Source organism: Pelodiscus sinensis, chromosome 5 (assembly GCF_052426305.1).
Source record: "Pelodiscus sinensis isolate ZL-2025 chromosome 5, ASM5242630v1, whole genome shotgun sequence".
In the NCBI taxonomy this organism is placed as follows: Eukaryota; Metazoa; Chordata; order Testudines; family Trionychidae; genus Pelodiscus; species Pelodiscus sinensis.
Window position 1 is genome coordinate 116963871 of NC_143056.1, and position 27488 is coordinate 116991358.

General features: G+C 43.9%; 1 protein-coding gene across 1 annotated transcript in view; it reads left to right on the forward strand.

Annotated features, from left to right (window-relative positions):
• The window catches only part of IGF2 (insulin like growth factor 2), a 38621-nt gene extending 25725 nt beyond the window's left edge, over nt 1–12896 (forward strand). The window contains exons 3-4 of the mRNA XM_006134915.5: nt 5716–5882; nt 6885–12896. Coding sequence (XP_006134977.1) covers nt 5716–5882; nt 6885–7124 — 407 coding nt within the window. The 3' untranslated portion in view covers nt 7125–12896. The remainder of the gene's footprint in view (nt 1–5715; nt 5883–6884) is intronic.
• Nucleotides 12897–27488: the final 14592 nt, after the last annotated feature.

The following is a 27488-nucleotide window of genomic DNA, read 5'->3' on the forward strand; positions in this document are numbered from 1 at the left end:
CATTAGGGAACTAACACTTACCACAACCTAGTCCAGAAGCGTTATCACCCCTAACTAGACATTTCCTGGCTTCCATGCCTTTGGGTCATTATCTAGAAGTAGTGTCTGGTACTGAATATCCTTGTTTGTTGTTTTTAAAAGTACTAAATCTTTCTTGAAAGGTTGTATTGGCTTCTGGTGAGATTCAAATCCCTGGCTATCATACAATTATGTAATTGGAAATGTGTCCTATCATAGGAAAATAGTTGGCAGCAAAGTGAGCAAGGAAAACATCAGGCAGACACTTACACAGCAGATAACTTTGAAAATTCTCAGGGTTTTCGAGGTTTTTTTGTTTGTTTTCTTTTTGGTGGGAAAGGAATGCTGACAGTGGAGGAAAGGACTGAAGACTGGGAGGTGGAAATAGCAGAAGCAAAACCACAAGGCCATATTGGACTATTCACCTGCCACACTAAGCGGGAATTTCAAGAGGGTTTGGTGCTGCACTGACTGCCATTGGAGCAGAGTTAGGCCAGTGACATGTGTTTCTGAGGCCATGTCTTCACTAAACAGAAGATTGATGGTGTCAGAATTTGATTTAGCAAGTCTACTTAAGACTTGCTAAATTAAACTCAGAGGGCTCGTCTACATTAACCCCTTTTCCGGAAGGGGCATGCTAATTTTTCAGATCGTAATAGGGAAATCCGCGGGGGATTTAAATATCCCCCGCGGCATTTAAATAAAAATGTCCGCCGCTTTTTTCCAGCTTTTAGAAAAGCCGGAAAAGAGCGTCTACACTGGCCCTGATCCGGCCCAATCCTCTGGAAAAAAGCCCTTTTCCGGAGGATCTCTTATTCCTACTTCAAAGGGCTTTTTTCCGGAGGATCGGGCCGGATCGGGGCCAGTGTAGATGCTCTTTTCCGGCTTTTCTAAAAGCCGGAAAAAAGCGGCGGACATTTTTATTTAAATGCCGCGGGGGATATTTAAATCCCCCGCGGATTTTCCTATTACGATCTGAAAAATTAGCATGCCCCTTCCGGAAAAGGGGCCAATGTAGACGTAGCCAGAGGGTACTCCTGTGAGGAATAAGGGAAGCCAATGGGAGCAAACCTTGGCCTCCTGCTGTGGGGATGGGAGGGAATCTCGAGACAAGGTACATCAAGGTAATTGACGTAGCTGGAGTGGGATATCTTGATTCAACCTTCCCCTTTAGTGTAGACCTGGCCTAAGAATCCCACTGATGACTGTGTGCAATCTATATTGGTCAACATTTTCAAAAACAACTTCGGCACTTGGGCTGGAATATACCAAAAGATTTAGGCACCAAATGCTTATTGAAATCAATAGGAGTTAGGTGCCTGTTTCAATCCCACCCTTAGGCTTCTAAATGATGGTAAAAGTTAGCGGAACGTAGACTGCTAAATCAACTGCTTTGGAAAATTTTACCCACAAATATACACATCTGACATCTAACTTCTCTCTTTGAAAGAAAAGTTAAGTTGTTAAAACATATTCCCTTCCTCAAACCTATGTACTTCAGCCCTTAGGACAGAAAAGCTGACGCAGCCTTCCACTCGTGTGAATGTGAATGGAGAACTAGCCAAAAGGGTCACTTTACTTTTTCTTGATTTTCACTTTACACTCCCTTTCCCCTTCCTGGAATCATAAATATGCTAAATATTTGAACTGTTTCTAGCTTTTCAGACAGCAGGGATAGTGTCATAGTTAGGCCATGTCTACACTACCACTTTACTTGTGCTGCAGCTTTCTCGCTCAAGGGTGTGAAACAAAACCTCCTTGAGCACAGCAAATTACAGCGCTGTAAGGTGCCTGTGTACATGGGCTCCCAGTGCAGTCAGCTACTCCTCCTGTTTAGGTGGTTTACAGAGAGCGCTGGCAGTGCCTTAATGTTTTAAGTGTAGCCTTATATTCTCCTCAGTTTCAGTTGCTTATAAAAATTGGTCCAGTAGTCTGCAGTAGAAAAGGGGACATTTGTGATGTTAGCGTTCCTGCATCTGAGTATGATCAGTTATCCAGTAGATGCTTTCACAGCTGTGGATCTGTTTTTAGAATGAACTCAGGCAAGGAGCTGTATTCCCTCCCTCTCTGCCTAGGCCTTCATTTATCATAGACCAGGGATGGCCAAACTTACTGACCCTCTGAGAGCGGGGCACTAGGGTTTCCACATGTTCAGTATTGAACCGGATAGCACCTGGGATTTTCACCTCCTGTCCGGTAAAAAAATTCAGAAAATACCAGACACCTAAAATGGCAAGATGGCAGGTGGCCATTTTAGGTCACCCGCCTGTTAGGGCCAAAAAGCCTTTTTTTTTCCTCAAAAGAATTTTTTCCCCGGGGGTGTTGGTATTTTTGGTTAAACCATCTGGCAACCCTACTGGGCACACCAGCTAGGCTGGGGGCTTCACCCCTGCAGTGGGGTAGTGGAGGTAGGGTTGTCTGCCCTATGGAGAAAGGGCTCTCGGGGCATTAGTCAACAGGAGGCACCAGTTGGGGCTTGGGGCTTCAACTCCACTGCTGCTGGAGCCCCTAGCCCCAGCAGACGTCTCCCACTAGGCTAAAGCCTCTTCATTCCCTCTCTGTGCCAGCCCCACTACAGAGCAGAAACACAGAGCACTCATCTCCCCCCAGGCCAGTCTGGGAGGTACAGAATGGAGGGAGGGGACATGAGGGGCGCTCCACAAGCTGCACTTGAACTGTAAAAAAAGACAGCGATGTCAGTTCAGCACCCAGAGAAGAATACATCCACCGTATCTATAAATGAGACAGCTGCCTCCCTCTCAGCTGCCTTTACGATTAACCTGCTGGTGAGAAGGTCATATAAACTGGAATATATGCATAGATTCTCCAGTGGGATAGGTAGCTCCTGGGGACACTCCCACAGTGAGTCATTGGCTTTCCCTAGAGCAGTGTTTCCCAAATGGTGTTCCACGGAACCCCGGGGTTCCGCGAAGTGAAAATAAGGATCCTGCGAGAAAATTCCACTACAATCACATTTTATGATTACAAAAATAATAATTAATATGAAGTGATTTTTGTTTTTAAATATGTGCAATTAAACTAAATGTTGATCTCATGACCTTCTTTAGCATTTCTTTATTATTATCCTTACTTATTTGTGGTCTACTTTTTCAGCTCCATATATTAGACTGTTATTAGGGGTTCCGCAAAATTCTTTCGTGTTTAAAAGGGTTTCATGGCCAAGTAAAATTGGGAAAGTCTGCCCTAGAGATAACAAGGCACTAACATGCACCCTTTATTTCCAGCCACTGGCAGTCTGTCACAGGGAAAGGGCCACTACGGCTGACTTGTGATGCCAGGGCACTGGTTCAGCCAATCAGGTTAGGGCTAGGATTGGAAATTAGAATTAAATGAGGAGCCGCAGTCCTAAGCATGGGGCTTGAAATACAACAATCCACATGCCGAGAGTTCACACGCCACAAACATTTTAATGAGAGAAATAAACACCCGACAATGCTTGTCTTTTTCCCTTCACAGAGCTTTCCTAGGGAGAAAACCACCCCTCTAACCTTCACGGCTCGCTTATTAAAGGTCATGCCTGAAATGTTTTCAGAAAAGGGAAAATATAGTTCTTTTTTAAATGATTCCAGAAGCTGGGCTAGACACTGTGAGTCAGCAAAGTCCCCTATAGCAGCTCAGATTCACTCTAGTGACTTACTTGTTCTAGTGACCTTAAAATGTGGCCATGAGGAGAGTTGGGTGGAGAAGGCAGAAAATGGGGACATCAGATGAAATAGGGCAGAGGTTCTAGGGTTTTTGTTGTTGTTTTAAAGCAATTAAACTAGTGGTGTGTCTCCAAGGGCTTGCTTTCATGCTACATATTTACTGTACTTCATAAACAGAAGAGTGCATGTGTCTATGCAGAGTCTGTGGGTTATTCTTTAATGGGTCTGCATAAAGCTCTATCTATGTAGCTGACAAAAATGCACTCCTAGGACCCAGTCCTCCTAGGTACTGAGCACCACAGTGAAGTAGATGTGAAGAAATTAAGCACCTGGCAGGATAGGATCCTAACATCCCAATCTGGGTAAAACACTTAAGTTTGAGTTTATGAAGAGTCCTGCACATGCTTACCTGCTTTGCTGACCTCGGATCTTTTTGCACACTTCTCTGTGCTCATGAAAATGAAAAGTGCAAGTAGCCTGTAGTGTTTATGTTCTGACTGGGTAAGAGGAGTGGAACTGGAATATGATTTCTATACCAGGATGTCCCTCTTCCTACCATCTAGATAGAACTGCCTGTACTGCACTCGTTTCAGAAGCATAGAAAGAGACGTCTCCAGGTCCACAACAGCTGAGTGCAAAAAAAATAACAAACGCTTCTGGGGGAAGAATGTATAAAATAAAAATCACAATTTTGGTTCTAGGATATTTTGTGATTGAAAAATTTGGTATTTCCCAACTGACCTGCTTTACACTGCAGGGTGGGCAAATTTGAATGTTTTTTTTCTTTAAGATATTGGATTATCTAGACTTTTCCTCTGGTGTTTTTGGTTTTAATTACACGAGATTCAATCCCCTTGTTGCACAGCATTGGAAACTTAATTGCTGGCTACAGCATCATTATGCAAAAAAATACAGAGGAAGAAATCTGTATTAAAAGACTCAGTAGTTAAAAAGCTGTACTTGGATGGCTGCTGGATATGCTAAGGCATCATTCTTGCACTGAGGGTTAGAGGCTTTGCAGCTGCCTCCCAACCAGTGTATCTGGTACAGTTTCCCTCCATTGGTCCACTTCATGACTGGCATGTCAGCGTTCCAATACAAGTCTAGCACCTCATAAGCAGGGGATCTGCAAAATTATCTATTTACTCCATACCCCTAAAAAATGTGTGATTTTTCCACAGCATTTCTCAAACTGGGGGCCTCATCCCAAAAGCAGGTTGTTAACCTATTAGAGGGTTACAGTATTATCACCCTTACTTGTCTGGGGCTGCCTGAAGCTGGCTGGTGGGAGAGCAGCAGCTGCTGCCCAGGAGACCACCTCTGGAGGCAGCGCTGCCCCTAGCAGCAACAGAGAAGTATGGATGGCATGCTATTGCCACCCTTACTTTTGTATTACTGCTGGCCATGGTGCTGCCTTAAAGTCTGGGCATCCAGCCAGCAGCTGCTGCTCTCTGCTCTGCATCCAACCTGGGCATCTGGAGATTTCATGGGGGAGACCAGATTTCATGGTCCGTGACACAATTTTCATAGCTGCAAATTTGGTAGACCTTTACTCATAAAGAATGCTGCTATCTCTTTCTACTGGAACTACAATTGCCAGAACTAACACCAGAGGCATTAATTCTCTTCTGTGTATTATTTAGGCCTTGAATGCACTAAAAATAGCACCACTTTAACTATACCTCACAGAGGCCGTTATTTCAGTCTAACGGGGCTTTATACCAGTATTACTGCTCCCATACAGGAAGGGGAATGAGCTATTCCACTATAAGACAGTTTTATACCATTTAGCTGGGGCCATACTAGGGGTTGTACATATACCTACATCAGTTTAAAAAAAAAAAAGACACCCCTAACATAAATAGCGAGACTGGTACAAAAACTGATCACATGTTACATGTTTACATGTTACATGTGCTGTTTACATTGCAGTGGTACCTAAAATATTCTAGGTGCAGCACAGGCGTAGGAAAAGGAGAGGACAATCTAATTCAACACCACTGATTGCTAACTGCTAGGATTGCCGTTTCAGGTAGCCCCGTGGGACGAAATAACAGAAGATTCAACCGTGGCATAGTGGAGGAGTGCTGTTTTCGGAGCTGCGACCTCGCTCTTTTGGAAACATACTGTGCAAGGACTGTGAAGTCTGAGCGGGATCTCTCGTCCTCTTCTCTAGTGGTCTTCCCAGCACTAAGCAAGGTAAGTGAAGATTATATCTAGAAATCAGCTGCTCTTTTAAAAAAAATCCCATGGGAGAGGAACGTTCTTATATCTAAGATCTGCTGCTTCTGCAATAACAACAGGGCATAGAGACCTTCATGGCACATAGAGCAAATATTGTGAGTGGGTAAATAATGTAAAATAACCTGTTCAAAAGAAACCTATAATAAAGTGAGAAATCAGGTGACTAGATGTAAATAAGTAAAGGAAGGAGGATAAATAAAGATTAAAACTGAATGGCCAGGAGGGAATCAAATGAGTTTAATAAAACCAGACAGAACCACCAGATCATCTAGAAAATTTGTGCTGGTCGTTAGAAAGTGAAAGTCGCTCATTACCAAAAGTAATAATGGCTGCTGACGCAACAGCAATAGTACAGTCCACTGTGCTATGTGTTTTCTCAACAGTGGCGATTAACTGACAGTGTCTGAGGGAGATGGAACCAGGGGCTAAATCTTTCACTTTAGAGAAACCAATTTGCAAAAGGACAGTCTGGGCTGTGGGAACCCAGTTGCCCACGTCTCCTAGTGAAGCCCCACAAACAGAATGCATTTGGACTACACTGGCCTGAAGAAGCTAATCTAAGTAAAGCCTGGGCTTTGCATGTGAGCAGAGGTCTCCAGAGAAAGCAAATAAAGAACAAAATGAATGCAAATTCTTCAAACGAATTCCCCTTTCTCCAAAAGCAGTAACATATTTTCAGGGAAGGAAAGAGAAGCAAGGAGGCAGAAAGTGTCCATCACAGGACAAACTTCACATCAAGCAATGCATAAGAGCACAAATCCAAGAGGATGCCATCACCCTTCCCCTCTTAATGCAGACTCCTTGCTTTCAGTGCCTCAGGTTGGGCTGGTCAGGGCTGTCCAGCAAGGTTTCATTGTGGCACCAACAGCCCACAGTGTCATGGGGCTTCCAGCCAATGGTCTATTCCATAGGACCCTCATTTTGCTTTTCTTTTACCACCCTCCTTGTCTCTTTCAGGATGGCTTTCAAAAACCTTTGCATGCCAAGTACTCCAAATACGATGTGTGGCAGAAAAAGAGCTCACAGCGCCTACAACGGGGAGTTCCCAGCATCCTCCGCGCTCGCAGGTACCGGTGGCAAGCCGAAGGGCTGCAAGCATCAGAAGAGACCAAGGTGCATCGTCCTCTCATCTCTCTGCCCAGCCAGAAGCCTCCGGTAGTGCAAGTTTCCTCAGAAACATCAAGCACCCGGAAGTGAACTGTGAAATGGATTCTATTTTTTTTTTTAAATCTCCTGGGGGGGGACTTTTAAGGCATAACTTCCCTAGCCCTTACCCTTCTTGGCTGCGAAGCAAGAGGGATATTGCCTTTCCACCCAGAAGCAATAAAAAGGGGGCACTGTAATGCCAATTTAAAGAGAACCAAACAACTGACGTAGTAAGAATGGGAATACCGCATTGTCAGCAACAACGTAATTTCTGTGGCATTGTCCTTTAAGCATTAAAGTGTTTTTTTTAAACTTCTGTTTTGTTTTGTTCCCCTATCTACTCAGTATTTTCAAGTCCATACTTAAAAGGGACAGTTTGGCACTTGAACTTTTAAAAATATCGGGCAGGGTATGACATCCCATGTGCCAAAAGCAGAAGGCAAACGAGAGCGCAAGAGCAAGAAAAAAAGAATATGAAATTGAAAAACTGAAGAGTCCATTCCATATCTTTTTTGTCAATTAAGTGAAAAAAATGGGGCAAAATTTATTTGGAGGCGTTCAATTTTTTTTTCGTTCTCACCCTGCTTTTTTGTTTGGTATTTTTTCTTATTTTTGTAAAGAGCAATTTTTTTTTGCACCTTTACTTAAAAAGAAAAGTAACTGAGAAGAAATTCCAAGAGGACCCATCTGAATTTGTGTGTGTGTGTGCTTAATTACAAGATTCCAAATCTACTTGCACCTTTTTAAAATCACAGATGAAGTGTGAGAAAGAGGTAAAGGAAGGGGGGAAAATAAAAAAAGTGGAAGTGAACTCATGTTCACTTTAAAAAGAGGAGGCGTCTGCATTGCACATTTGCCACGGATTTAGTTGATTTATATATATAATATATATAACTTTTTTGGCAAAAAGCACTATTTTTATGGGACAATTTTGTGTAGTATCTGAAGAGGGATTGTAATGTTTAAAATGTGTTATGGTGCTAAAGTAAGTTGGAAGGGAAAAAAAACCCAGAAATAGCAGGGGTGGGGGTGGGGGTGGGGTAGGGAGGGAAGGACAAGATATTGAATACTGAACTTGAAATTGTAGCTTTTCGTTTTAGGAAAAGTGTGATAAATGTGTTTCTTTTCTCTTCTGAAATATAGCTTGGTCGTGACCATATGAGCTAGTTGGCTATCACTCATACACAGATGCACGCACATGCAGAAATACGTCTATACACATTTGTTTAGATCAAAAGGGAATTTTTTGAAAAAAGACAAACTATTCTGAAGTTGTTACAGTATCCAAGTTACAACTCTAAGCTCCCCCCTCTTCTGCAAGAGCTTAGGCGTGCGCTTAACTTCTCACCCTGAGTGTGGTTCCATCGCCTTTGGTGGAACTACTAATAGCATGGAAAGTTAGGCCTAAGCTTTTGCAGGATTGGGCCCTAGCATTCACATCCAGGTTTGTATGTCATTCACGGAGTCCTTTTTGATCTCCCTCTGCCACCTTCTCTCTAACCTTAAGGCTCAATGAGGCTCCAGAGGTGTCCAATGGGACTAGTCCAGTGTTTGAAGTGAGGCACAGTATCTTGCTGAATCAAGGCCTGAATGAGTTTCCTCAGAAGCAGTAACTCCCTGACTGATCATCTCCTCCCGCTACTTCCCTGGCCTCCTCCCTTTTCAGAGAAGTAAGCAGAGGCTCTGCTCCACTGTGTCCTCATATGCCATTCCAGGATGGATGGCGGAATGGTCCTTCAGGGAATATCCCCAGCTGATGGGTAGCGCTGGCAAAAGGATTCCAGGCCATCCTTCTTAAAAAGCCTGACATCGAGGGGATAGCACGGAGGGGATTCAGTCAGGGCTCGCTGCACTCTGGTTAGTTTCGCTTTAGGGACCATGGAAAGTCTGAGTGTAACTTAGAGCACTAGGCTCCTCTGACCAACACTGGAGATGGGGCAGGCACCTGAGACAGCTTCATCATTCCAGAGGTGCAAAGGTGGCATGCCTTCCTCTCCTCTTTTTTGTGCCTAATGCAGAATCAAAGCTGACGCCTAGGTGGGAGAGGCAAACCAGTTTGCTTACCTGAGGCTCAATGCTGGGTGAGCTAACTGCTGTGTGAGGTGGGCAGAGGGCTGTACAATAGGTTGGTTTAATAATTATCAAATCTGTCTAGGAACCATTAAAAAGGGGGACATAACTACATTGCCCTCTGATATACTCTCACGTGCTAATCAAATGGGGACATTCTATTAACCAGTCATGTACTTGCTTTGCCTCATATAGCCATACATTTAAAACATTTTTTTTAAAAAGAGACTACTTGAATTGTATTCTATTTTGTGGTTTTGGGGAGTGAGTGGGAGGGGCTAAGAAGGGGAATATTAATGTGTAATCCTTTTTTTTTAATTAATATTACCTTGCAATATTGAGCCATGCAGCCTTTGTTTAAAAAAATGGCACTGCAATACACAACACAAAGTAAAGCCTTTATTTATTTTATTATTAAATATATATGAATGAAAACAAAAATTGTTCCAAATTTAAAAGGTAGTCTGGGAGGGAGTGGGGAAGACTATATATATATATATATATATATATATATATATATATATATATATATATATTTGCAGAGCAACTGCAAAGAGCTGATTTTTCTTTTTGTATGTCTTTTTAGAAACCTAACTTTTATTTTTTAAAAGGGGGAAATAGGGAGGAAAAAAAAAAAGCTTTCCTGGATGCTTTGTACCAAAAATAAAATATTTTTAAGTGGAAAATACCTATTAAGCAAATAAATATTCATCTGGAATATGAAGCATGCTTTCTTCTTTTTTTTACTTTTATTTATTTTTACTAGTGAGGGGTAGGGAGAAAGTTGTGCCAAGAGACAATATTCATAAAGGCACAGAGGAAAATTTTTTAAGTATCCTCTTTTTTGGCTCAATCCTGCAAGATACTAAATACATTCTGGCCCTGATGTAACAAAACACTCAAGTGTGCACCTAACTTTAAGCATGTGAGGAATCTGATTGAAGTCAGTTGAACACTCACATAATGTCAAACATATGCTTATGTGATTTACTAGATCCCTTTCATGGGTTTTGCTAGGGTTCAGCGCTTCACAAATTTTGGCCCTTTCCAAGGACCCAGGAATAGTTGGAGTTCTGGCTCACAGGAAAAAACAGGCCTAAAACACAAAAGTTCAGACTTAGATTTGGCTTGGGGTCTTGAATATCGTGGGCCTTGCTGCAGTTTCGTTCCCTCCACCTCCAGTCCACAGTTACCACTTTACAAATTGTGTCATGATTTGCACCAGGGCAAAGAGGTGGAGGTACCTGCTACCACTCACATTTGGTTGCAATTTCTACCCGAGTAAAGTGTGTGTACATGACGAGAAGAGCCAATTGGGCATCAGGTCCTTGGGCCTCAGTTCAGCAAGATACTCACAGACATGCCTAACTTTGTGTGTGTGTGTGCAGTCCCTTTGACTTTAGGGGCACTACTTGCACACTTAACGCTAAGCCCCTTGTTTAAGAGCCTTGCTGAACCTGGCCCTCGGTCTTCAAGTGGAAAGGCTCAAGAATGTCAAAACTGGAGCCAGCCAGCAGCTGAGGCATCAGCAAAGGCTTTGATTTGATTTGATTGGCTTTTTTAAAAAAATATGCCTTAAGAATGGACTTTTGGGGAGGTCTGGTTCCATTCGTCATTTAAGAATATTCAGCAGGGTTTTCATTAATGTTCACCCAAGAGCATTTGGAATAGCTGCTTCCCTCTGAATACTTATTTTGCAGTCTGCAGAGGGAAAGGGTGTATTTCTCAGCCGTTTGATGTAACTGTACCAAAAGTTATTTCTTAAGGCTACAACGACTCCTTACTTGGTTGCTGGTGCTTGTGTGAGCAGCCGTAGGCTCAGTTCCTCTAGGTTAGTGGGATTATTGTTAATTATTATTATTATTATTATTATTTTATTATTCAGTGTTTCAACTCAGCAGCACTGTGGAAATAGCCCAGTGCACAAACCTTTTGTCCATCTGGGCTGTTTACCATGTGGCAACTCCGGGGAATAAGAGAAAGTTTTAAAGCTTTCCTGGCTGGAAAAAGAGGGCTAAATCACCTACAGCTGATGCCACTTCTGACTTCAACCAAACTTTTTCCCATCTGTGGTCTCTGGTTCCCATTGGGAGTGTAAGCAGAAGCGCTGGAAGTACCAAAACACCAAACAACCCCCTGCCCCCTATTGTAATGTATCCAGCACTGTATTGAAGATGCAAGAAGTTTGGTTCAAGTTTTGAGTGGGCATTCAAACTAGGTGGAGCTGTGATGTAACTAAAAGGGGGACTTGCAGCCCTAACTTGATCAAAATCATTTAGTTAAAGTATCAGTAGTTGTTCCTCCTTTTGGCTGGTTCACTGCACTTGGCTAGATTGAATGGGCTAAGCTCCATTTAGAACTGGGCAAGGCCTGGTATCTTTAATGACTTATTCTCATCTGACATCATATGCTGCCTGAGGCTTATGTTTAGGGCATTGGACTAGTTGGGCTCAGCTACAGAAATATTTTGCTTCAATAGTGTGGATGGAATTGGAGTCAAGATCCTGCAAGCGAGAAAGAGGAGGGTTTTAAAAATCCCAGATAAGATCTTAGCAGGTAGTAGTTCTCTTGTTAGTCCCTCTATCTGATTCACCATAACTCTATCCTTTGCAGAGCACGAAAGTGCGCTCCAGGATACACAGGTGTAAAAAAGTGAGTGGATTTATACCAGTAGAACAGATCAGAATGTGACCTAGTGCATTTCTGCTCAGTAAGCACAACAGCTGGAGAGCTAGTAGGGCGCCACATGTACTTGTATGGAAAGAACCAATCTCGTTAGATGGCTAAGAGACTTGAACACCCAATTCCCATTCATCTTTTTAAAATCTCAGACTAGCCCATTCCAATTGGTCCAAGTCTGTCCCACTCATAACATGTTTCACACAGACTTTCCATGTGAAACTGCTAGTTCAGACAGTGCTTCAGAGAGCCCAGAGAAGCAGGACAATTTCACAGCTTTCTGTTTCAGCAGAGCATCTGAAACTGCCAGCACAATATGGGTTCAGTGCAGTTCCTCTGGTGCCCCAGAAGTCACCCTGAAAATCTTTTCTCTCCTCCCATCTCATGGCCATGATTTTAGGTATTGCTTTTCTGGAGGTGTACAGGTGCAAAGAGGGAGGGAAGAGAAGGGCTGAGAGGGAAGAGAAGGTGTTTTCACATTAAACACCTTTGTAGGGGTACATTTTCCACAATGATACACTGGGATTCTGGGGGGGGGGGGGCAACTCATTTATGGAAGCAGCACAACTAATTTTTGGGCTCTAGTGTTTGTCGTGCATAAGTTAGCATCTCTGCATTTGGGGAAAATCATTTTTTCTTTGTGTACGTTACGTTATGGCTTGTTTGCTGGAAAACACCAGAGCTGTTCTTTCAACCTTCTGTGCTTAGCAATAGCACTTTAGGGATGGAGCAAGGTCCCCAACTGGTTCCATTGTCTTAGCATCGCACAATCACACCATCCACTTCTGCCTGCCTGATCTCAAAGGCTCAGTCTTTTGGTGATGGACCTAGCTGCCTCTGCACTAAATGAAGGGAAGAATTGTATTTGTTGTTTTAAAAACTGGTTTTGTCATGTATGTATTACTGTCTGCTCATGTTTTATATGGTGGGGGAGGGAGGGCTGGGAAGGGTATTAATGTATCTTGAATCATTTCACTTGTGTGCACTCTGCCTAATATGCAAGACTCAAACTGCCCGGATTCTGCACGTATTGTACTTTTCATTTGTATCAATAAAGCAATCAGTTATACTGTCCCTGTTGTCACTTTCATTTTTAATATAGAGGTACAAAATATTGCTCCTAGTTCTGCCAGGACGTTCATGCGAAGAGACCTCTGCACTTGTACGGGGACCCCATTGACTTCAGGAGAGCTCAGGGCAGATAAAGTGGTCAGCTGACAGTGGCCTCAGCATGGTATCAAACCCTGCATTTCTCTGTACATATAGCAGCAGTTAGTAGGGTGCAACCAGCCAATGCCTATGATGCTTATATAAAAGATGCTAATGCATCAACTTAGCCCAGAACCACTCTATAATAACTCCCTCACTTTATCCTGATCCCCAGGGGAAAAAGGGTTATACATTGGCTCAGTTTCTCCCAGCCTTTTTCAGAGGGTGTTGGGGAAAGGTTGCAAGACAGGCGTCTGGTGGTAGCAAAAGGAAGGTAAAACCCTTTGGTAGTAAGGTTTTTGCCCCATAAGCCCCAGGTTTGGGTTGAACCTCAAAGCTGGGGCACCCCCACTCCTAACCTCATCTTCTGCCACTTCACATACTTGTCTTTGTTTGAAGCATCCGTCATAACAAGACCTTGTAGACTGCAGCTGTACTTTTCTACTGAGTCCGTTCCACTAGCTTACAAACCCCTGCTGCCCTTGCCGACAAGAGTCTCTCAGCTGGCCTGATGCAAAGTGCAAGCTGTAGCAGCCCAAGCTTTTACCTCTAGCACAAACTACATTTGAATCAACAGTGTGACGCAGTTGCAGAAAAGGCAAACCTCATTCTGGGGTGTATTAGCAGGAGTGTTGTGAGCAAGACACAAGAAGTCATTCTTTCACTCTACTCTGCGCTGATTGGGCCTCAGTTGAGTATTGTGTCCAGTTCTGGGCGCCACATTTCAGAAAGATGCGGACAAATTAGAGAAAATCCAGACAAGAGCAACAAGAATGATTAAGTCTAGAAAACATGATGAGGGCAGCTTGAAAGAATTGGGATTGTTTAGTCTAGAGAAAACGGAGAGAGGACATAACAGCTTTCAAGTATCTAAAAGGTTGTTACAAGGAGGAAAGGGAAAAAATAATCTTAACCTCTAATGATAGAACAAGAAGCAATCATAGCAAGAGAGGTTTAGGCTGGACATCAGGAAAAACTTCCTAACTGTCTGGGGCAATGTCTAAACTACAAGCCTCTTTCGAAAGAGAGCGTCTAGACTGCAACCACTTCTTTCAAAAAAGCGAGCCTGGATGCTCTCTTTCGAAAAAGCACAGTTTGCATTCAAGAACACCTTTTTTCGAAAGAGCACTTTCGAAAAAAGGCGTTCTTCCTCATAAAATGAGGTTTACTGCGATTGAAAAAACTGCCACGTTCTTTCAATTTACTTTCGAAAGAACATGGCAGCAGTCTAGATGCAGGGGAGGTTTTTTAGAAAAAAACCTGTAGTCTAGACACACCCTGAGTAGCAGACCACTGGTATAAATTGCCTAGGGGGGATTGTGGAATCTACATCATTTGAGATTTTTAAGAGCAGTTTAGATAAACATCTGTCAGGTATGATGTAGATGGTGCTTGGTCCTGCCATGAGTGCAGGGGACTGGACTTGATGAACTCTCAAGATTCCTTTCTGTTTCACAATTCGGTGATTTCACATCTCTGGTGTGTTGACGAAGATGGTGGCTGTCACACATGGTAAAGGCAGAGATCCTGAAGAGAAGGTGAAAAAGTGGGTGCCCTCATAGCCATTGAGGTGTTGAAGAAACCTGTTGTGGGAGGGCAGTATTATAGTATAGATGTGCAGTAGTGCCAATTTGAATGCTCCTTGGGACAGGGACCATGTTAGTGGTGGAGTGGAGGCTGGCTAGAGGGAGGAAGGGACGGGACAGATTGGGAATGGGAGGGTTAATCAGGTTGTATCTCTGTCCTGGCAGTTCTGTGCCCTGCCACGGCCCATAGGAGCAATGCCTACTCTAGCCTGAATAGAGGAGGTAGTCCCCACCTCTGCTCTGTCCCTGCACCACCCACAGGAATGCATCTGGCCCACTGTGCCCGCATTACTGTTGTGAAATCAGGATTGTTAAAATAATTCCCACTTTACAGAAGTTTAATGCTTGTGAAGTGCTTTAAAGTGTTCTGCTGGAAAGCATTCGAGAACTGCAAATATTAGTTGTGTCGTAAATACAGTTAAGTCCTCAGAGTTACAGACCCCTCAGGAATGGAGGTTATCACTCCAATGCTCTGTAGCTCTGAAGGAGAGGTTATGGACTTCAGCCACATTGGGGGTTGGAGTGCAGCAATAGTGGCAGGGAGGGTCAAGACTCCAGATGCAGGGGATCAGGACTTCTGACCTTTGGGGTGCCAGGACTCTGGGCAGAGGGCTCAGGGCTTCTGCCCCACAGGTACAACAGGGCTCAGCTCTTGAGACTTGGGGGGAATGGAGTGTGGGGGCTCAGGACTTCAACGCCTGGCTTCAGCCCCCCAAGAGTCACCAGGGCTTGGGACTACCCACCGCTCCAGTCCCTGCTTCTGCAGGGGAAGGGCATGCCAGGGCTCAGGGGTTTAGCTATGGGGGCAGCACTGGAGCTCAGATCAGCACTACCCTTGCAGCTAAAGCCCCAAGCTCTGGCACCCCACATGGGGCCAAGCCCCAACTCTCCCCCATTGATCTAAGTTCTGAGCCCCAATGCTCCTGCAAGTGAGGAGCCCCAAGTTCTGACCCCCCTTGCCCAGAGCCCTGAGAGACACTCCCCCACCCCCCCACACACAGAGCTTCAGCCCCAACCCTTTATGGCTATAACCCAAAGGCGCTACCTGTATTTCCCCCTATCATTGCAGTTCTACTGTATACAGCACTATTCACAAGTCCTCAACAGTTGAACAAAGGCGACTCCAAACACGTTTGTTGCATGTAGAGTGCAATTCAATAAGTCACTTCCAAGTAGTTCCAAGAGGGAAACAACAGTTGCAACTGATCCTGTGTCTAGGCTAACGGCTTCCTTAGTGTTTTGAGGATTCAGGCTGGCGGCTGCTCTTTTCGCGTTCTCAAGAATTCTCTGGCTCTGGGTGTCAGTGGGGAGTACTCTGCAGCAGACATGACTTCAACCTGCCGGAAACTCATTGGCCATTGAGGAATCTTGGCCTGCGTCTCTGTTGTGCTACCCGCTGTGCATATACTTAGAAATGTACTTGCTCATTAAATTCATGTCAGCATTTGCAGGGAGTCCGGCAAGAGCTTCCTCTGCCCCTCCCTTCTGCTTCTTCTTGTTTTGGCCAACAGCGAATGGCAAAGCTGGAATTCCCGATTCGCTATGCTTATGCTCAACCACAAGATGTGGGCTTGATGCTGGAATTCAGGACATCAGACCAGACCACCAGAGTGGTCCCCTTCTGGCATTAAAATTGATGCAACTTCTCTAACTTCAGCCCTCAGTGCACCTTCCCAGAGCACACATTCCAGAGCGTAGTGCTCTGGGATGAATAGCATGATAGAAGAGATATGGGTCAGATGTGTATAAAGAAGAATGTTGCATGTCGAGTACAGCTGGTTCAAAAATATTGCATGTATCTCAATTTTGACAAACTCCAGGAAGAAAGAATCATGAAAAAGTCCTGGGTATTGGCCAGCTGTAATGGCGAGGTAATCCGCACATACCAGTACAGAAGGAGGAGTGCGAACACCTGTCTGTAGTTTTTAATAATAATAATCAGATGTGCTCAGCACTACCAAAGAGTCAGTGACAATTTCATGCAAAATGTGTACCACATTTTATATTAAAATAAAATGTCTGGTCATTTAAGGCAATGATGCAAAATTATACATATGAATAAATTGTGGACATGCAACACATTCCCAAAGCAGATATACTGGGTTGGTACATCTCAGTACCCATTAGCATCATGTCCTTGCACATCATTATTTTCTTCACATATTAAACGACATCCTTGCTGTGCAGTTCTTCCCATATTACACAGCATCCTTCAGTTTTCGTCTCTGTCATAGCTCGTCCTAGGAGCAGAGTTCTCGCATGAAAACCTACCACACGTTCTGAAATGGGCCAGGATTTTTTTTTAACTTGTTGTGGATCCATCCGTTTACACAAGCAAGTATTATTGCAGGCCATTTGTGCGTGTCTGGATTAAAAAAAAAAAGAAAAAGTCATGTCATAGAAGTCCTGATGTGGCAATGACTGTCTCAGACTAGAAATTCTAATACTATCATTCTTTTGGTGAAGAGATTTCACTCTGATGCAGTAAATCCCCTCCATAATTACTCAGGAATATTCCTTTGTATTATGTTGTTTAACCTCCTTTTCCCTACATGGCAAGGCTAGAATTTTATAAACAAACTAAGGGAGCTGTCTAGGCATTTGATTGCCTCAGCTTCATTTGAAACTCCCAGGCCAAACACTGTAAGACCACCCTCCATAAAGATCTTTACGTTGGAAATTAACATTATTGTTAATTGTTCCTCCCAATATAGTTTTCTTACAAATGGGAAGGTGGCTTCTCCAAGATGGGAATGCAATATTTCCAAAAGCACCTGTGAAATGTGGATAATGTAAAACTGGTTTAAATTTGTCAAACAAAAATTGTTTAATCAAAACCAGCCTTTTGTAAAAAAAAAAAAAAAAAAAAAAAAATCCATGAACAATTAGAAGGGTTTTATTTAAAGTTTCACTGAACCCCCTTCCTCCCTCATGAAACTTAAAAGTGAAACATTTACAGGTCCCTCCCGCATCTTCCTCCTCTTTTTACAGGGGGGAAAAAAAGTGGGGCAAAAACAAAAAGAAGTTTATGCAGAATTTTCAACAAAACAAAAATCTATTCATTATAGAAGCCCTTAACATTTTTTGCATAAAAAAATCCGCCCTTTTTGGAGCAGTTTCAGGATGACAATACTCCCACCTTTTCAAAAGACACGAGGGCTACGTTTACACCGGCATGATTTTCTGGAAATGCTTTTAACGGAAAAGTTTTCCGTTAAAAGCATTTTCGGAAAAGCACGTCTAGATTGGCAGGACGCTTTTCCGCAAAAAAGCCCCGATCGCCATTTTCGCGATCGGGGCTTTTTTGCGGAAAACAAATCTCTGCTGTCTACACTGGCCATTTTGCGCAAAAGTTTTTCGGAAAAAGACTTTTGCCCGAACGGGAGCAGCATAGTATTTCCGCAAAAGCACTGACAATCTTACATGAGATCGTCAGTGCTTTTGCGGAAATTCAAGCGGCCAGTGTAGACAGTTTGCAAGTTTTTCCGGAAAAGCAGCTGCTTTTCCGAAAAAGTGGCCAGTCTAGACACAGCCGAAGCATATTAGGAACACTAGGCAGGGGGGTCAGTTTTTATAATTGTAACTTTTTATAATTGCTGCATGTAGACAGCATAAGGCAGTATGTGACTGTCATGCCCCCACATGGAGAAAGTCAATGCTTTCCCAAACTGCCAGGTATGGCCCACCCACACTCCGCCCTCTGCTTCAGCACAACTCCTGGGCTTCAAAACTGGGGACGCTGGAGCAGTGCACCCACCCCATGAACCGGGGGCCTCATGTTGTCCTCCCTCCTGCACATGGTCCTCTGGGGTCAGGAAGGCTTCCCATATTATGAAGCACTTCCCCATCACCTGCAAGGCAAACTTACCTGGGCCAGCTCTCTATAGTCCTCTACATTAGTCCTGTACAACCACCAGCCTCTTATGGCACCATCCATAAGCCCTGCCTTCTAGGCCTCAGCAGGCCTTGTTCTCTCTGTGCGAAGTAGGGATAGACACAAACCAACCCATGAGTCTTAGGAACATTCTCTGAAGTGTCCAACGCCCTGTCCATTGAACACTCACATAATTACCCAGTCTATGGCTGCCAGCGTAACAGCACAAACCAGCTTGTAAGGTTCCACTAAGCATCACCACTTTGCTTAAAACCACATCAGTGAGACATATTTCTAGTGAGATGAGGAATACATTTATGACCAAAGAACAAAGAGACTCAAGTGATAGTAAGAATATTGGAAACACATGGTTACATAAAAATCATAACCTAATTTCTAGAAACTAAACTTTACCAACAAGTTACCCTCCTGTCCACTGAAATTTGTATATAATGTTTTCAGCCAGGCCTGGCTGAGACCCTATTTTCATGCAGCAAACTCATTATTGGTTTACTTCCTCAGTAAAGGATGCCAATGCATCTTCTTTCCCAGGTATACTCAAGCAAAGTTGTGCACCTCAAGAAAGGGTTCACACACCTCACTCCCTGCTGATCGCTTTTTCCTGTTCATTTCAGTTCTTTGACTTTTTTTCACAATCCTTCACTAGCAATAAGTTCAGACTAATGGAAGAAGACCCAGTGTGAACCATACAATACATATCTGACATGTGAATAGTCTGATAGATAACATTTCTTGTCTGACAAAAGGCCTGTTTTTCAGCTTTGCTGGTGACCAGACCCTAAACACAGACCTTAAGAACTCAATTTTCAGTATGTATATGTACCTCCTTGCATAACATCCATGCATGTGTTACGTAGTGATATTGGTGACCAGTGATACACTGGCTTTGTTCTGAGACCTTGCATGACACTGTTTGGTGAGGCAGAATGCACTTGTCAGACCCACAGGTTCTTTATGGCTTTCCATGGCCCCTTGCCAATAGCATTAAGAGTTTCTTGGGTCAGTGTGTACAAATTCCCTGGTGTTTGTCAGCTGACATAGAGGTACTGTCAGTAATATATATGGCACAGCAAACAGCAGGAGCAAACACCAGGAGTTAGATGAAAAATTATATAGCTTTCTCCAAAATTACACCTATTTCTGTCCATGGATGAAGAGGTGTACCATGGGATATAAATATAAGAAACCTTGTAAATGGCAAAGGAGCCACTCACTGGAATTCAGAGATTCTGGTCTCATAAACAGAGCTGCCCAAATCCCTGTCATGACCTGGGAAGGAGAAAAGCTACCGTTCTCCCCAGTAGGGAGAAGATCCATTACAGAATGGAGTAGTGAGAATCGAGGACTGAATGAAATACAGGGAATTACCAACACAAGGACAAAGTGTCTCCACTTCCAAGCAGAACGTTCATTGTTAAAACAGGCTAGAACAGTGGTCCCCAACGCGGTGCCCGTGGGCGCCATGGCACCCGCCAGGCCATTTATGTGTGCCCGTCAAACAATCTGGGCCGGCCCCGCCCCCAGGCGTGTGGCACATGCACGGTGCCGGCCCCGGGTGCGTGGGGCATGGGTGGTCCCTGCCCTGGGGTTATGGCACATGCTGGTGCCGGCCCTGGGCGTGCGGCGCATGTATCGGCCCCGCCCCCGGGCACGTGGCGCATGCACGGGCGCGGCCCGGGATCGGCCCTCCGCAAGACACGTGGTGCACGAGCGGCCCCACCCCCAGGCGCCCGGAAGCCCCTAAAGGTTGGGGACCACTGGGCTAGAACATGTCAGGATGGAACTTTACCAAATACCATTGTTCACAAGGGCTCTCCAAGTTAGAATTGGGTTGCAATTAGAATTGGGTTGCAACCTGTAGAAAAATGTAGATGGATTGCTGCAAACTTGAGTATGACATTAGGGCAAACTGGCTCACAGTGCCTGGAAAGCGGAAAGCACCCCAATCTGTGACACACAATATTTTGATAAGGAAAAACAACGTCAAAGCAGGTGGAGAAATGAGTGTGTGTGGGGGGGGGAGGGGAATCAGATTTGTCAGAATGGCTTGTGTTTGATCCCTCACTGCTGGGCATATGAACCAGCCAACCAACCTCTGGCAATGACTGAGGGGAGCAGTCTTCATAGAAAGAGACAGTTGTAAACAGGGGCACTGGATCAATGTGTATAGTGGGGGTGCAGAGAGCTTTTGAACCAAATTCTATCCCTGGATGTGATAGAAACCACTTCAAGCCACGGGCTGCTCCCTCAGTGCCATCAAGTGCTCTTTGGGTTTACCAATCAATATTTGGAATTCAATTAGATTACTATCCATGATTCCTCACAACATCTATGGTAGATGGTATATGTGTGTGTGTGTGTATGTGCGTGCGTGCACATGTACACAGAAACCTAGAAATAGCAAGGGAACGACATGCATATTGTGGGGGCAGAGTTCCTCCATGCATCTCCTTTAGTATTAAATGTGACCATGAACAGGAATTTTAGATACTTGATTAGCCAAATCAGAAGGGATACACTGGCAAAGGTAATCTTTGTTTTCTTCACAGCTGATGCAAAGCTCCTAAGGGAGTAAGGTGATGAATACAATAATATATGAATGCTTCATCTTTTAAGATGCTGTTGCTTCTTTTCTGCCTCCCTCTCTCCTATGCTATCTGTGCTTCGCAAAAAGGCAGGGATGTAATTACTCAAGGCCTACAATGACGTCAATAGGCAGGGCATTTTTGTATGGAATTGAATCTAACAGTGGGGGAGGTTAGACTGGAGAAAGAGGGAGGCACAAAACTAGCCACTGGCAAGTTATAATTACTGCAGCAGCCTCCGAACATTTTCCTACCCTATTTCTGTGATTGGGATGCCCTGCCCAGAGCTTTTGGGTTGCAGAGACATGGAGAAGAAATGCTTGTCATTGGTGGACTGCCATTAAAAGCACCAGACAAAGAGTGCAAGAAGGTTATTTTGTAGCTGATGGCCTCACTTGATAAGCAATAAACCTCTTTTGCTGACTCTGGGAAAGTCAGCTTAATTGCTACCTTACTAAGGGCCTGGTGAAAAGCCCACACACGTCAGTGGCCATTGACTTCAATCGGCTTTGGATCGGACGTCAAGAGTGCTTTTTTTCTTAGGGTGTGTCTATGCAGCAGCTTTATTTCAGAATAACAACCATTATTTCGAAATAACTATGCAAGCGTCTACACAGCAATTCTGTTATTTCAAAATATCAGATGGCTTATTTAGACGTCTGTAAACCTCATTCTATAGGAATAATACCTATTTCAAAATAGCTATTTCGAAATTTGTAGACGCACCACTTCTGCTTTTTCGAAATAGCCCTTCACCAAGGCCATTCTAAGCTATTCCTCCTGGGGCTCTAAATCGAGATAGCACAGCCTCATTAGGAAATCCTGCCTCGGACTCATTTTGAGACTTCCCTGCAGTGTAGACGTTCTATTTCAAAATAAGCTATTTCAGAATAACTATTCCAGAATAGCTTATTCTGAAATAGCTGTGCAGTGTAGACGTAGCCTAAGTCAATTCAGTTTTCACCCAGAAGAACCACATTAATCAGAAATTTTACATTAATCACTATTTTCCCTTTTGTTATCTCTTATTCTCCATCTGGTTTTAAGGTTCAGGGGCAACAAATATAAGAAGGCCAGAAGTTACTTAACTTGGAGACTGACTTCTCCCATCATCTCAGTAGAGAGATTCCTCCAGGCCAGAGATATTGACCATTGATGTCACAGGGTGTAAAAGCTAATAAGATTCAAGCAAACATAGAGAGACATATCCTGTCTTATCTGTGAGAGGTGTGTCCTTCCTGGGTTAGGATACCCACTAATGCTTGACCAGGGAAAGCCTGGTGTTAAATTAAGAATGAACACTCATTTCAACTCCTTCCACAAGGCTGAATATGGACATCCATTTCCTATTCCTGGCATTCTTCCTGATCAGATGAGGTATTAGCCGAGAGTCCTGATTTTCATTATCACTGTCCTAACGACTTGTACCATTGTCCTCAACGTCTGTCTTCCAAAACTCATTTTTGAAGAGTCAGGTTGAATGATTATGAAGCTTAAAACCTTCTCACCCCAAACCAGGCAGTCCCTTCAGATTGTGGGGTAGTGCTGGAAATCTCAAGAATAAATGAAAAAAAAAGGCCAATTGCCCTTGTTTCTCCCTAAAGAGGCTGATTACTTCACGTTAGTGTTGAGGTCTAACATTTAAGCAACGGGATGAGGGGGGAGGGAGAAAAGCTGACTAATTTGTACACAGAAACCAAATTCCTCTTCTCACTGCATCATCCTAAGCCTTTCCAGTCAAGGTAGAACTCTATTGTTGGAAAAGTATAAGGGATAATTCACTGCTTAATGATCATAGAAATGCAGTTCCTCTACCATCCCAGAGGAAAGCCTTCTGATTATGTCTGGGGTGTAACTAAGGAATCCAGCCCTGCATACCTTAACGTTATTTATAAGAACTCACTTCCAGGAATTCCAGTCCTGATTCCTGCCTATCACAAAGAAAAGGAGATGCCGTAAATTATTATTTGTTGCCAAGACTTTTTTTGTGCCCCTGAATGTGTTTCACTCTTAGAAACAGTATCAAGGTGTCAGCCAGACCCAACTTGCTGTTCCCCTAAAAGACAGGCAAATTCCAGAGATCTGTTTATGAGTCAGGCCATCTATGGTTATGTAATTACACACGCCTCCCTGCCAACAAAGTGTTGTTTGGTAGAACACAATGAGATCGCCTCTCAGTGCGGCAAAAGTGCATAATGCAGGCTTAGGATTTCTCTTTCATTAAACTGGTGCAGGCTGGGGTGTGCTGGGAGAGTAGTGCTACATGTCCTGAAAGGCATTCTGCAGGAGGCAGGGCAACATAAAACAGAGCTGGGACCCTGGTTTCAAAAGAGAACGAAGCAGAGAAAGTAAGGGCAGTAATAACCAAAGCACCTGCTGTCCCTCGGTTAGCTGATTCGTGCATCTCAGCAGATCATGCATTCAGAAAATTAAGCCTCTTTCTCTGACTGAAATTGTTTGAGCAGTTCAAGTCAGTGTTTTTTAAACTGCAGGTTGCAACCCCGTATTGGGTCACGGAACGCCAGACACTGGGTCTTGCTGCTACAGGGGTGATCAGTGGGGGTGCTGAGGCAGGCTTCTTGCCTGTCCTGGCACCGCAGACTGACTGTGCCCCAGAAGTGGCCAGCAGCAGGCCCCGCTCCTAGTTGAGGGGGGGAGCACACAGGGCTCTGTGCACTGCTCCTGCCTTGAGCACTAGCTCCACACTCCCATTGGCTAGAACCTGCTGCTGGCCGCTTCTGTGGCTCAGTGTGGCCTGTGGTTCCAGAAGAGGCAGGAAGCTGCCTTAGCACCCCCGCTGCACCGCTGACCAGGAGCAGGGCCAGCTCTCTGGAGTGCGGGGCCCGATTCCGGGAGTGGGGCGGGGCCGCACATGCACGGGCGGCACTGCGCATGCATCGCGTGCTGGAGGCACGACGTATGCACCGTGTGTCCCGGATGTCATGACGCATGCGCAGTGCGCCTGGGGGCCCAAGCATGCGCAGTGCCCCGGGAGTACAACGCATACGTGGCCCCCTGGCGCAAGGCGCATGCACCATGCACCCAGGACGTCACGACACATGCGCCATGTGCCCAGGGGCCCAGCGCAAGCAGTATGCTCCTGGCTCATGGCGCATGCGTCATTTCCCTGGGCATGGGGCCCCTTCAGGCGCGGGGCCCCACGCCAGGGAATCGGCCTAAGGCTGGCCCTGACCAAGAGCCACTCAAGGTAAGCCCCTCCTGCCCCAGCCCTGCCCCACCCCCAAAGCTGAAGCTCTCATCTTCAGTCCCACCCTGGAGCCCAAACTCTAGTCAGATTATGTTGGGTCGCAGGCATCAACAATCTTCTTCAACAGGGTCATGAGAAAAAAAGTTTGAAAACCTCTTGTTTAAGGTTTTGAATATACTATACAATATTTGCTTTATAATTTATATACATAATTCCTGGCCTATACACTGTTCCCAAATAGTTTGTTGAAAGTATATGCTCGTTCATAATTGGAACAGTTTTAGTTAGTTTTGATTAGACCAACAAGCCACATGAGGTTTTGTTTCGTGACTGGATGAGTATTTACATTGCTTGGAAGAGCAGGGAATGATACATTTAAAGGATCGCCTTTAGCATCTACATTAGCTCCCATTGAAACTAACGGAACAGTTCATCCCTTGGATGCATTGTTTCAGACTCTCTGCAAACTCAAGCTGAAGAAGTGGGCTGTGCCGATGAAAGCTCATGATACCATCTCATGATACCATCTACATGTTTTGTTAGTCTATAAAGTGCTACCAGATCATTTTTTGTTTTTTAAGTTTATCCTGTACAGACTAACTCCTGTACAGACTAACCCTGATTACTTCATCAGTTATACTTGGGGACTGTTTTGATGGTTTTGTTTACAATCATAAGAGCTAGAGACTTACTTTTCAGAAACATGAATGATAAGACTCTGCAGAATAATTGCTTCATCCACACACCCTTCCTAGCTGACCTGTGAGCTTCCCCCTTCTGAGGGCTCATACCCCACACTTAGGAAACATTTCATTGAGCTATTGGATTCCAGAAGGATAGGGATATCTGAAGATTATTTAGACAAAATTGACATTAAAATGTACATATGGAGCTCATTTACACTGTTTCCAGTTCAAAACAGGGCACCAGGCATCTGTGAAGATAACTATTTCCAGTCAGTTCTGAATTTCAAGCAACTTCCCATATATTTCTGGGAGCTACTTACAAACTACTCAGTGTTGAAACAAGCCCAATCAATTGGCATGAATTCAAGTATTCTCTTTTCAGTTGTGCACATTTATTGGAAAGTTGACAGCAACCCAGAATGTGCTGGATCAGAACTGACCATCTTACATGGCTTTTCCATTTCTGATACTGATCATGGATTCTTCAGCAGATGGCTAAAAACGAATATCCATGCTGCACCCAGACCGTTTTGGAAATGTATTGCTGGGGCAAAGGGCGATGTTGGATTCTTGCCTTATGTGACAATCAGCTTGTTGACAGTCTTTGTAATTGTTGTTACTGTTAGCGTAACTGCAGATGCTATTCTTAGCAATAAGGAGTCTAATGGTTGGAAAAAAAATCTTACTGAGCTGTTACTACAACAATAATAACTTGTAGCAGAGAGGAAAAAGTGCAGGCCAAAAACATGCACTCCTGTTAGCCAAATAAGGACCCTTCCAAAAGCAGCTCTAAATGTTGGAGGCTTTAGGAAGTGCTTGGGGGTGGAAGAGTGAATCAGCACTCACATGTCACACCCACATGAATAATACCCTCTCACTTTCCTTCAATTGTACATTGTGATAAAGACCAAGCTGCCCTTTTTGGTATTTCAGTGCCTGCCCAAGAAAAATCAGAGACATGAAATTATATTTCCTGAACTGTAATACATTGATTTAATTCAGACTAAAAATGAGAATGAGAATTGGCAGGAGTCAAGAGGTCTGCTTTGTTCAAACAGAATACAGACTAATTTTGTTTGCACTATATTTATTATTGTTTCATCTACCTAGAAGTGATTTCATAAATTGGTCAAGGGATTGTCTACTGTTACTGCACTCCTGGAAACAATGTTGGCTAAATAATTACGTCTCTGATCCAGCAAAATCTTAAAACATGCTTTGACTCTACTACCATGAGTGATCCTGTGGATTTCACACTGAGGCTGAGTTAAGTATAGGTCCATGAAAACATGCAAGATCAGGGTCTAAATTTGTAACTTGTGAGTTTCAAATTGTGCTTTTCCTGGTGGTCCAGGGAAAGTGTTTCTGTAACACTAAAAAAGCAGCTGCCCCCATTCCTGCTGCAGTGTGACACCCTCATAGTTGTATCTTCTACAGAATTAGCAAGAATTCTGGAGAACTTTTGGACCTAAATAATAACCACTCATTTTCAGGTGCTACTTTGCACAGCTGGCTCAGGGTAGGACAGAAACATACTGAATTAGTGACAAATGGATATTGTAGCAGTTGGGACTGTTGGTAATAAGAGAAGATTGGATACACACAGAGTGAAAGAATTACACACCAAGTAGAGGAAATAGCTGGATCACCAAAATGGGGAGATGTACCCTACTAGCAAACACTCATTATATGAAAGCAGAGGTGAAAGTAAGTGGGCGCATCCTGGTGCACAGTTCCAAGATCAGCTGGCTGAGTTGCAGCAAAAGCCAGCAGGGAGTTATTTAAAGAGTGGCAGGGACCCGTTACCCATAAGAAATTTTAAGTTACTTTCACTGCTGCATGAAAATAAATTTATTTTTCATCTGAGATGCTTAATACTTTTTTGACCATATAAAAGCCAAGCATCATAGTTACCTAGACTATGTGGAATCAGGTTTGAACATCTGGAAAAGGGGACCATCGGTTATTAAGAAGCAACCACCATATATGAAATGTTTGAAGACTTCCTGAAGACTGCTAAGTATTTTGATAGTCTCGACTGAACTTTCTCAAAGTTAGCTGAGTCCAGTGCTGGTAAACAACTTAAAACCAAAGCAACCTGGAACACTAGCATTAAGCTCAGTTCATGGGGATGATTGGTGCCTTTCACACTTTGCCCACAGATTTATTTAATTTCCCCTTTCAACATTAGGATTGCGCTATGAATGTAGGTTTCAATTCAGGAAAGATACCTTTATTCATGTAAGGTGTTTTGCTTAAGTGCTCCCAGAGTATTTGGTGACGGCTACTTATCGTGCTTACCTCAGTGTTTTCTTGTTCTTCCCAATCTGTGTCTGTATCCATCTGTTCTCTTGCCTTACAATTAGACTATAAGGCAGGAAACAATCTTTTTGTTCTGTGTTTGTACAGTGCCTAGAGCAAGGGGGCCTTGATCCATGACTGGGGGCCCAAGGTACTGCCATAATACAGAGCTAATGAGCTATTCATAAACCACAGG